The 12,849-nt window shown below is 39.4% G+C and overlaps 1 protein-coding gene across 1 annotated transcript in view; it reads right to left on the minus strand.

Moving 5' to 3' along the window:
* Nucleotides 1-4,343: 4,343 nt before the first annotated feature.
* LOC148475029 (patched domain-containing protein 3-like) overlaps nt 4,344-12,849 on the minus strand; it is a 32,905-nt gene continuing 24,399 nt past the window's right edge. Inside the window, exon 4 of the mRNA XM_088457828.1 lies at nt 4,344-6,049. Within this exon, the coding sequence (XP_088313954.1) occupies nt 4,344-6,049 (1,706 nt within the window). The remainder of the gene's footprint in view (nt 6,050-12,849) is intronic.

Consider the following 12,849-nt stretch of genomic DNA (forward strand, 5'->3'; position numbering starts at 1 on the left):
TCTGACATGGGCGATAAATTTTTGCAACGCGGATATGAAAAGAAAGACATTGATGAAGCCATTTGAAAATGTCTAACGATGGATAGGGATGAACTGCTAATGGAGCACAAAAAGGATACAGTGGCTGAATGGTTTATTTTTTCATCAACCTTTTCAATTGGGTCAGAAATCATTAAATGTGCCTTTAAAAAGCATTGGCATTTAATTCAAATGGATCCTGGGCAAATCGAGTCATGAATTTCCATTATTCAGCTTCAAGCGAAGTAATAACATCAAGGACGACATTACGTCCCCTATTATTGGATCTAGTACACAAAAGAACTGGTTATCCCCTTCGAAGGGGTCATTTTGTTGCACAGGGTGCATCAATTGCCATTTTATGTTGACAGGAGACAAGTTTCATGATCCATTATCTAATCGGTCTTTCAAAATCAGACATCGATTAAATTGCACAAGCAAATTTGTGATTTATGCCATTATTTGCCCCTGTAAGCGGCTCTATATCGGCAAAACAATCCGAATACTAAAAGAAAGAATAGTATTACACAAATCGTCAATTAAGAAAGCTTTAACTGGTGTCGATCCAAACACACCTCCGGTTGCAAGGCATTTTTTTGATATGAAGCATAATATTTTGGACTTTAAGGTGATGCCCATTGATCACATAGCTCCGTTAAAAAGAGGCAGCAATCGTGAAAAATTGCTTCTTCAAAAAGAACCTAGATGGATATATGATTTAAAAAGTTTGGCACCAACAGGGTTAATGAGGAATTCATTTTTTTTGTTTTTTGTAATTTGTATCATTAGGATTGTAATTATGTATCTGCAATGTATTTTTTTGATTTATTTGTTTCTTTATTTATTTTTCTATATGTGCTTCATATATCTTTATTTTTATGTTTGTTTATTCTTGATGCATGTTTTTATTGTCAATCGTTCTATGGGCCACCTTCTCTCAGCTGTATGTACATATATTTTCATCTATATTGATTATGGTGGTGGAACTAATGTCTTTATGTTTCCCTGGATGGGCGCGCGGTGTACCGCGCGTGTCTCTTCCGGGTGTTTAGATGAACATAGTTTTGGAACGCACGCTGATGTTTCAGCGGCATTAAGTAGTATCAACTTTTGTTCCTTCACTTTCCATAGTGACCGTGCGATGGACCGCACGCGTCACTTCCAGTCCTCTGTTTTAGGTCACTTCTGGCATTTGGAATGCACACTAATATTTTAGTGGCTTACTGCGCAGTGCGCGCCATATCCGGCTTCTGGTGGAATTACCAGGATGCGCACACCGGATCACTGAGTAGATATGCATATACAGGTGGGTAATAAGGTGAGCTCATTTGAGCGCGATTTTGGTCCTATTTAAAGGAGTTGTCAGCTCATTCATTTGACTGTGGTTTGCCCCGTGATGAAGGTGCTGTTTAGCACCGAAACGGCCGTCGGGCTGTACTGACATCATGTCCCTATGTATTTTGGCTCCAGATCGTGACGGTTCGCAAGTATCTTATTTTTGCTGCTAAGCTTGGCACATTGCACTTTTTTGATTTGTGACTGAAACTTACGAAACTATTGTACTAGAGTCTACATTGGGATTACATGCATTACTTATGAGAAATATATAATTTTTTTGCATTATTTCTTGAGGTGCTGTTTTTTCTGGTATCATACCTGTATCTTTGATACAGTATTTGTATTTATCTATTATGACTTAGCATCCTCCACTGATTCTGTTTCTTTGGGGAGTGTGCAGGATTTGCTTACAATTTATATATATATATATATATATATATATATATATATATATATATATACAGTCAGGTCTATAAATATTGGGACATTGACAGAATTTTCAGATTTTGGCCTCTATTCAGCACCACAATGGCTTTGAAATGAAACAAACAAGATGTGCTTTAACTGCAGACTTTCAGATTTAATTTGAGGGTATTTACATCCAATTCGGGTGAACGGTGTAGGAATTACAACGGTTTCAATATGTGCCTCCCACTTATTAAGGGACCAAAAGTAATGGGACTATCAACTCAAAAGCTATTTCATGGGCAGGTGTGGGCTATTCCCTCATTATTTCATTATCAATTAAGCAGGTAGAAGGTCTGGAGTTGATTCTAGGTGTGACATTTGCATTTGGAATCAGTTGATGTCAACTCTCAATATGAGATCCAAAGAGCTGTCACTATCAGTGAAGCAAGCCATCATTAGGCTGAAAAATCAAAACAAACCCATCAGAGAGATAACAAAAACATTAGGTGTGGCCAAATCAACTGTTTGGAACATTCTTAAAAAGAAAGAACGCACCGGAGAGCTCAGCAACACCAAAAGACCCGGAAGACCACGGAAAACAACTGTGGTGGATGACAAAAGAATTATTTCCCTGGTGAAGAGAAACCCCTCCACAACAGTTGGCCAAATCAAGAACACTCTCCAGGAGGTAGATGTATAGGTGTCAAAGTCGACAATCAAGAGAAGACTTCACAAGAGTGAATATAGAGGGTTCACCACAAGATGCAAACCATTGGTGAGCCACAAAAACAGGAAGACCAGATTAGAGTTTGCCAAACAACTTCTAAAAAAGCCATTACAGTTCTGGAACAACATCCTATGGACAGATGAGACAAAGATCAACTTGTACCAGAGTGATGGGAAGAGAAGAGTATGGAGAAGGAAAGGAACTGCTCATGATCCAAAACATACCACCTCATCATTGAAGCATGGTGATGGTAGTGTCATGGCGTGGGCATGTATGGCTGCCAATGGAACTTGTTCCCTTGTATTTATTGATGATGTGACTGCTGTCAAAAGCAGCAGAATGAATTCTGAAGTGTTTCGGGCAATATTATATGCTCATATTCAGTCAAATGCTTCAGAACTCATTGGACGTTGCTTCACAGTGCAGATGGACAATGACCCGAAGCATACTGCAAAAGTAACCAAAGAGTTTTTTAAGGCTAAAAAGTGGAATGTTATGCAATGGCCAAGTCAATCCCCTGACCTGAATCCAATTGAGCATGCATTTCACTTGATGAAGACAAAACTGAAGGGAAAATGCCCCAAGAACAAGCAGGAACTGAAGACATTTGCAGTAGAGGCCTGGCAGAGCATCACCAGGGATGAAACCCAGCGTCTGGTGATGTCTATGCGTTCCAGACTTCAGGCTGAAATTGCCTGCAAAGGATTTGCAACAAAGTATTAAAAAGTGAAAGTTTAAATTTAGGATTGTTTAGTTTGTCCCATTACTTTTGGCCCCTTAAAAAGTGGGAGGCACATATAGAAATTGTTGTAATTCCTACACCGTTCACCCAATTTGGATGTAATTACCCTCAAATTAAATCTGAAAGTCTGCAGTTAAAGCACATCTTGTTTGTTTCATTTCAAAGCCATTGTGGTGGCGAATAGAGGCCAAAATCTGAAAATTCTGTCAATGTCCCAATATTTATGGACCTGACTGTATATAGTATATATGTGTATATATATATATATATATATATATGCCTTACAGACACGAGACACCACAATATATTAATGCCACTCGCACACATAGACCCCCAAGTATATTAATGCCATACACACTTATTATTTCTGAACATACAGTATACTTTTTAGCGGCAACATATTACTTAGCACATTACAATTGGGATTTAGGAACAAAACAGTAATAAGATAGTAATAAAACAAGTCTGTGTAATAATAGAAGACAGAGGTAAGACTATTCTTTGTCCACAGTTACAATATATTGACCATACAGTATATTAATGCTGCTCACACATACCAGATCCCATAGAATACTAATGACATACACACAAGCACCACAGTATATTAACACTCCATTTACAGTAGACCCCAAACTATGTCACACACACTCATTAAACTACACAGGATATCAATGCCCCACACACACCAGAAAAAATGCTGCCTTACAGTAGATGATGATTTTCATTGACCCAACAAATTGTATTGTAAAATAACGCTCACAAGGCTATTTAAATATATATTTATTTTAGTGTTCATCTTACAAGGAAGTCTGATATATAGGTATTAGTACAAATAAGTAGGTGTGCAAATAATCTTTTGAGGAATTTAGTTCCATTAAATATATGATCTACTGAAAAATACTTTAATTTCACAGATTCTTTATGTAGTATTGATCCTAAGCAAACACTCTTTGATAATACTTAAGCACAATCAAGTGCAAATTAAACAAATTTACAGACTCATTAAATAGTTAGTGCTGTTATGTCCTACATAAAATGATAAGTAAATGAACCTTGTGGTTGAGAATGCTATGTTAGAGGGGCAGATGTTCTACTGTATATGAAAAGAATTTATGGACAGTCAGCATTTGGAGAAAACATTTCATTTGAAAAAGGTTCTATTATTTTCCCATGTTTATTATAGTATTGTTCTCCCATGTCATCTTGTAAACTACTGTCTCTGTTTGGATTTTCTCTGGTACCAACAGACACCTGGTGTCTAGATGTTTTTACATTTGAGGCACCATAACATTTTTTGCCACATTTTCCAAACAAATTTAAAAAAACTGGAAGAAAAACCAGCCCATGCAGCATTCCAAATGTAATAACCAGGAATATGATCTTAAAAAATGTTCTAAAGATGTAACTGGCTGATGTGGAAAGAACGATGACCCCGAGGATGGTGGACAGAGCACCTTGCACTATAGGATAACCAAGAGCATGTAAAGCATCGGTCATCACCTCATTGACTGTGGACTTCTGGCTAGATACATAGGCATATGAAATGTGTGCTGAGAAGTCAACGGAAAACCCAATGCAGATAACAAGGTTGATCATAGAAATGGAATCTAAGTTAACATCCCAGAAAGCCATAAAACCAGTGACACCAACTATAATGGAAGCCATTTGGAAAGTTACCCACAGGGAACATAGAGGATTTGGAATTAGCAGTATTGAGACCACAAACATGGCAGCTGCAGCAACCACAACATTCTGGATGGTGTTCTGGATGATTACGGCATATTGGTCAAAGTATATAAAGGCTGGATGGTACACAAGGACCGGGATGTCACAGCTCATCGCTGTGTTCCTGACATGGTTTAACATGTCTCTCTCATCTACTGAAGAAGTGACATTCGCAGTCTGGATAAAGAAACGAGAAGCTCTTATAGACCCCGAGTGAATGTCCACATCTTGTTTATAATCAGGAGCAAATTTAAAGAGTTGTGATAGGTTTCCAATAAAATAATTTTTATCATTAATGTCAAGTTTAAGTAGATTAGCAATGCCTATGTACACGTCCAACCATGACTCTGAGAGAGACTCACTAACATAGGAGCCACCTTTAAGTGACTCTATACACCTGTCAATTTTAAGATGTACATCTGAATCCCAATATGAAATCTCATCTGTAATAACAACCATAACTCTGGGACCATACTCTGAGAAATATAAATCTTCATTGTCATAGAAGGAACGAACATATGAGTTGTCAGTAGCCAAATTACGTAGATCGATTCCTTCCTGCACCTGAAAACAGCCATACATACTGCTGGCCAGGTATCCACCATATAGACCTAGCACCAAACACTTGACCCAGATGTTTGCGAGGAATGGACCATATTGCTCCCGGAAAAAATCAGCAACTGGATGGTCACTCTCTTTACCAGTGATTTGGTTGTATTTTCCCCCAACACAGCACAGGTTATATGAGGAGGAACAATTATCATCTTTTTGCTCCATCACCCTTCTACAAAGCAGCCAATGCCTATTACTCTCTTCCCGTCTACCATTAAGGGCTAAAAATGCCCCAAAGAAAGTGATATTATACAGGAAACAGAATAATAGGGAAGTTCCAGCATAAATACAAAATGACTTCACTGATTGAAAAGGCGTCATAATTCCTATGTAGAAAGCTAGAACATCTGTGAGAGTTGTGATTGTTATCGAGACTGCAGCTTCAGCGTATGTCTCAGCCATTCTTTCTTCAACTTTACTCTTTACTTTAGTTTGTTGCCAGCTGGAAATCATAATGAACATGTCATCTACTCCAACTCCTGGAAGATAAAGCATAAATATGAATTTATAAGTAATTACTAAGTTCAAACATACTTTATTTCAGCGCAATAATTCTAATACTTCTAAAGCTATGGGATTTACTATTTGTAATTGATGATAAGGATTGTTTTCTATATATCTTTCATATGACATATTATTTTTAATAATAATGGATTTTCTCTTACCAAAATTGCACTTGGTTTTCCTTATTAGATTTCTATTATTTAATCTCCATTGTAAATTGCAAACATACTTAAATTACGTTTAAATTACATATAAGTCTTATTATATATATATAGTCTTATTATTAAATGACATACCTGTAAAAAGGCATATAATATCAGTATAAGCATATACATAATACATAATTGTCCTGTACACAAAGTGAAATACAGTAATAATGAAGTGTATTAATCACAATAGAAATACATCTCACAGTAATTGCAATAGTTTGTAATCTTTATCAAATGTCTGCTTCGTCTTTGACCAACATTTCTCCTCTACACTGGTCTCTTCCTTTCCCACTTGCCTCCAAGACTTCTCTAGAGGTTCTCTCATCCACTGGAACTCACTCTATGTACTAAGCCTTAGAGAGAGATAAAGTGGATGTATATAAAGTACCAACCAATCATCTCTTAGCTGTCATTTTTCAAACACAGCCTGTAAAGTTACAGTTTTTACAGTGGTTACAGTGGTACTTTGGACCTAATTCATTATGGATCGCAACTGTGAATGCAATAGCGTTTACGCATGCAGTTCAACTGCTATAGTATGCTAATCCATTGTGATCGCTATGCCACCGCAGCACTACACAGGGTCGCCCACCTTACCTTACACACATCCATAATAATTAGCAAGACTGTGAAACCATCTGTAGAATTGAGTGCCATCGTAGCCTCTCGCATACTTGCACAAGGTCTGACCTTTCTCAGAAATTGCTAACTTCATTGCAAGCTATGGCATTGCAGTGGCTAATTTATGGCATTGAAACACATGCCTGCTTTTTGCTGGCCACTTTCCCGTCACCACCCACAAATGGCACTTCCTATTAATCACTCTGCAATGGGTCTGTGTAGTCTCTTTGATCGCAGTCTCAATTGCAGTGGCCGGTTTGCACATCCCTTCACAATATGGCGATTTGCGGGCATCTTAAACATTAGATCTTTCGTTTCCACAGATGAAAAACACCTCCTAACATATACAGAAACCTCAACAGTATGACAGTAATTATCATACTGTTAGCTGCCCATTGGCAGCTTGTTTTGTGGGGACTGAAGTAAACTAATGACTTCAGTCACAAAAGTGGCAGTCCCTGTCCCTGAAGTGATTGGCTTGTTAAACTGTGCACGCCCTTTTTAATATACAACAAAAAGGTGGGTGGTAGGGCCCAAGGACAAATCCTTCTTGAACCACTTTTCATTATGGGCTTTGCCAAGATTGTATGACAGGCAGTGTTTTGTATATTAATGTACTTTACTGGATCTTTCATGTTCTTTTGTATCTTGCAATGTCATCCATCACCAGCTTCTCATCCAGATACATAGGCCCCATTTCCAGCAGCTTCTCAGCAAATACAGATTAGTATCATCATATCATATCATTAATTATTCAGTTTGACTAGACCTTAAATCCTGAGGACTCCACTTCATTGAGATTTTGGATGCTTGTTTTTAACAATGCTTTCCACTTCTCTGATTTGCTTTTATATAGTTAAATTATCAACACTGATCAATTAATCAAACAACTTCATTGGGATTTTGGACGCTTATTTTATAACAATGCTTTCCACTTCCTTCATTTGCTTTATTTTATAGTAAAATGATCAACAGTAATCAATTAATCAATCTATTTGTTTCTGTACATTGTAAGGCGCTGCGGAACACTTGTGGCGCCATATAAATAAATGATAATAATAATAATAATAATAATAATAATAATAATCAATCAACTTCACTGGGATTTTGGACGCTTGTTTTTAACAATGTTTTCAACTTCTCTGATTTGCTTTTTTTATATTTCAATTATCAAGACTACTCAATTAATCAATAAATGAATCAATCAACTTCATTAGTGATTTTGGATGCTTGTTTTTTAACAATGCTTTCCACCTCTCTGATTTGTTTTTTACTGTTGAATTATCAACACTAATCAATTGATCAATTAATCAATCAATCAAACATAAATTGATCATTCGAGTAATCTACTTAAATGTGGAGGGGTGACAAGGGGGTGGTGCATAAACTGTGCTGCAGTGCAGCTCTACCGCTTGGTCGCTCCTTCAAGCCTTCGCTACTCTCATGGTCGAAGGTCCTTGAACCTCACATTTGTGCAGACTAAAACAAGCTGACCTCCGCTACAGTCAGTGGATGGTCATCATTTGCACTTTTGGCCTTAGATTGGTTACATCTACTGTAGGAACAAAAACAGGCCCAAATTATGTGCTGTAAATTTTGGAAAAAAATACAGATCCAAGACCAAAACACGAGAGGGAAACCCAATGATGGATTAGAACCAAAACCAAAAAACTGGGGTCGGCACACATCTTTGCTATTTATTAATTAGTATATAGGTAATAGGTTGTTGTGTTCTTTTCTTATTCAAGTGGTTTTTTATAAGTGTAGTTACATTTAAAGTATTATAAGAGTTATACAGAAGTTAAACAGGAGGAATGCAGTAGGATTACAGTCAAACTGAAATCTCTACTACTGTAAAACTACTTTTAAGAAACTGCACTTTGGCCTCCAATTAAACAGCTGCATTCTCTATATCAAGGACACTACTTACTTAACACCCTATGGCTCCTGCACTTCATCCTGGACACTATCCCTAGCTGGACCTTGTGACTATTCCCTAACCCTAAAACCCTAACACTAATATCCAGGCAACCCTAAACCCTTATCAACCTTTACTACTGACCCTAGTCAAGCCTCTAACCTGATCGCCTAACACAACCCTAACTCCAATACCATAACTTATACCAATACATAACTTATACCAATACTTAGTGCTCACTAAGGCTGCATAGACATAGGCTGTGTTAGATGAAAAGTGTGAGATTATAAGTGTAATTACAATTTGATAACTAAGTCGGAGTTACGCCGTAGATCTTATTAGTCATATGCGCACCATGCAAAGACTGATGAGACTTCTCCTTCTCTGAATTTCACAGGTAATTATCACTACTGCTCCCATCAGATGCTGTTTTATTGATTGCTACAGCACAGTTTTGAAAAATTTATACTCGGTAATTATCACTACTGCTATACTAAGAGCAATTTCTATAAAGAAAGTTAGGAATGTATTGTGAATCTGTGATGGTCCACTCCCTTCTCACAAATTGTTTATCTTAGACTTTATTGCATCCCAATGTAGTGTGTGTTGAGCTCTGGGGGTGGGGTCCCAATCAGTGAGCACACAGAGACATGTTTGTAACTTTAGTTATTAGTGCTCACTAAGGCTGCATAGACGTAGGCTGTGTGAGATTATAAGTGTAATTACAATTTGATAACTAAGTCGGAGTTACGCCGGAGTTAAACTGGAGGAAAACTGAGGGAAAACAAACTCAAAATCAGATCACTTTCTGAACGACAACAAGCAACGTATTTATGTGAATTACCAAAATCAACATCTTCTGCTTTATGATTATCCAGGAAACTCCCTTCTACACTCACTATTTGGACATAACACTTCGGACTGGATCGGCTCGGTACACTGTAATTTTGCCCTCATACTACATAAATTCTTGATTGTATTGCCTTTTCCCATTGCGTCACATCTATCCTCTTTAATCAATTATTTAATAACTAATTCCTGCACCCACTACTCACACACCTCTCTTTATATATCACTTTCGGAGCTGCGATCATACATTACCAGCACTGTTCTTTTATCTCTATTTTTGAACATTTAACAACTTTAATCCACACTGTCTCTACATCACACAGCCTCCACTCCAGTTTTCATCTCACTTATTACCTCGTCCATAGCATGAACACTCTTACTTCAAACCCCCCCTTAATCAGTGCCCACATAATCCTCTACTTTATCCATCCCTCTCCTCCCCCTCTTGTCTCCTATGCTTGCTGTTCCCCCTTTTTCCTCTCATCAGTCTGCTTTCCAACCCTCTGCTTCTTTTCCCCCGCCATTACTGTTCCTCCATTCTCAACCACTTCTCTCCCTCCATGGCCTTGCTACCCCACCACTATGCCCACCTGGTTCTGCCTGTCACCTCCAGGGCTACCAAGAGAAATTCTGGGCCCGGGTACTGCAACATCCTGTGGGACCACAGCATGTTGGGCATGGCTGCACCCATTTGTGGGTGGGTCTAGCATGTGAGACGCACCCACTCACTGGAGCATGGCATAGCATCCAGCAGCTGGGATTAAAGTAGTCACTACTGTATTAGGATGGCGGGACAGTCCCATAATATATCCATTTTTTATCAGGATGTATGTAGATGCTAAAATGTAACACACAATAATTAAAGTGCTACAACTTTATTTTGTACATCTCTCATGTAAATAACACATAAACAAAATCTATTTTCTGTCATAGAGACAGATGAATGAAGGACTTAATCTTGACATAACATCAGGTTATCTTACACACACACATACCGCAGCACATATCCTAGCCCACTGCTCCATGCTCCATCCTCACTATCTACTCCATCTGTGTCGCCCCTGTCTGTCTGCCCTTCCCCTTTAGAATGTAAGCTCATCCCTCACGTGCTTCTCCTCCCCCTACTTATAGTATAATTTACTCCTAACTCCTCACAATGACACCTAACACCTGGTTGCTCATGTCCTGCTACTTGTGTTATGCAGCTATGTTTATAAACCATGTCCTTGTCCTACATTGTTTTGTATTACTATTAACTGTTTTTCTTGTGTGCTCATTTATGTACTGTGTAAGGCGCTGCGGAACCTTTGTGGCGCCATATAAATAAAGGGTAATAATAATAATAATAACCCCAAACTCTAACACCCTAACACTAATACTCTAACACTAATGCCGAAACAACCCTAACACTAATAATTTACTCCCTAAAGGTGCTGGATAAATGATAAATAGAATCTGATTGGTTGCCTTGGGCAACACCTCCACTTCTATAAACCAACACTTTAGTAAATATTAGGGGTGAACGGGTTCGGATTTCTAAAATCCGAACCCACCGAGCCCCTCCGATCCGAGGCAGATCCGAGTCAGGCTCGACTTTTCCCGCCTGACTCGGATCTGAAATCAAGGCAAAACGTCTTCATCCCGCCTTCCGAGTCTCGCGGGTTTTGGAACCTATATAAGGTACCCGCGTCGGCGCCATTTTCTCACTCGGCTGTGGACAGTGAAGAGGGAGGGAGGGAGTTAGGGCTGGCTGGGCTGTGTAGTGCAGAGTAGTGTTGTGCTGTGCTGCTGTTGTCCATAGGGGCTGTGTCCACTACTTCAAAGTCCATAGGGGCTGGCTGGACTGTGTTGTGCAGTCAGTTGTCCATAGGGGCTGTGTCCATTCCAAAGTCCTGTGCAGTGTCCCAGTCCTAAAGGGGTGCTGTAGTGTTGTCCAGGGGGTGCTCTGTCCATCAGGGGTGCTCCCCCCAAGTGCTAAAAAATATATATTTTTTCTGTGTTTGTGAAATGTGTGCGCAGTAGCCGCACGTGCATCAACAAAGTAGTGCCAAGCGTGCGCCTGTGTCATAAGTAAAGGGCCGGCTGGCTTGACCGTTAAAGGGTGCTGTAACCCCCAAAGTACACTCCAGTCCAAACCAAATAGAAAAAATATTTTCTGTGTTTGTGAATTGTGTGCGCAGTAGCCGCACGTGCATCAACAAAGTAGTGCCAAGCGTGCGCCTGTGTCATAAGTAAAGGGCCGGCTGGCTTGACCGTTAAAGGGTGCTGTAACCCCCAAAGTACACTCCAGTCCAAACCCCCAAAAAAATTATTTTCTGTGTTTGTGAATTGTGTGCGCAGTAGCCGCACGTGCATCAACAAAGTAGTGCCAAGCGTGCGCCTGTGTCATAAGTAAAGGGCCGGCTGGCTTGACCATTAAAGGGTGCTGTAACCCCCAAAGTACACTCCAGTCCAAACCCCCAAAAAAATTATTTTCTGTGTTTGTGAATTGTGTGCGCAGTAGCCGCACATGCATCAAAAAAGTAGTGCCAAGCGTGCGCCTGTGTCATAAGTAAAGGGCCGGCTGGCTTGACTGTTAAAGGGTGCTGTAACCCCCAAAGTACACTCCAGTCCAAACCAAAAAAATATATATTTTCTGTGTTTGTGAATTGTGTGCGCAGTAGCCGCACGTGCATCAACAAAGTAGTGCCAAGCGTGCGCCTGTGTCTTAAGTAAAGGGCCGGCTGGCTTGACCGTTAAAGGGTGCTGCAACCCCCAAAGTACACTCCAGTCCAAACCAAAAAAAAAATATTTTCTGTGTTTGTGACTTGTGTACACTGTGCTGCACGTGCATCAACAAAGGAGCTGCGCCAAGCGTGCGCCTGTGTCCCATAAGTAAAGAGCCGGCTGGCTCATTTCTTAAAGGGTGGTGTAAGCCACAAAGTGCACTACTCTCCAGCAAAAATAAAAAAATATTTTCTGTGTTTGTGTGCGCTTTAGCCGCACGTATATATCAATATAACATAATTGGAGGACCAAACTTTCTCCGATAAAAATAAAATAGGGAAAGATCAAGAACCACTTCCTCCTAGTGCTGTTGCTGCTGCTGGGAGTTGTTAATCATCCCAGAGAGGAAGTAGGAACATCACTACTTTTACTAAACAATTGACCCTCCAACAGTCCCTAGCGATGAGGATGA

This window comes from Taudactylus pleione, unplaced genomic scaffold, assembly GCF_031769625.1.
Source record: "Taudactylus pleione unplaced genomic scaffold, aTauple2 ptg000788l, whole genome shotgun sequence".
Taxonomy (NCBI): domain Eukaryota; kingdom Metazoa; phylum Chordata; class Amphibia; order Anura; family Myobatrachidae; genus Taudactylus; species Taudactylus pleione.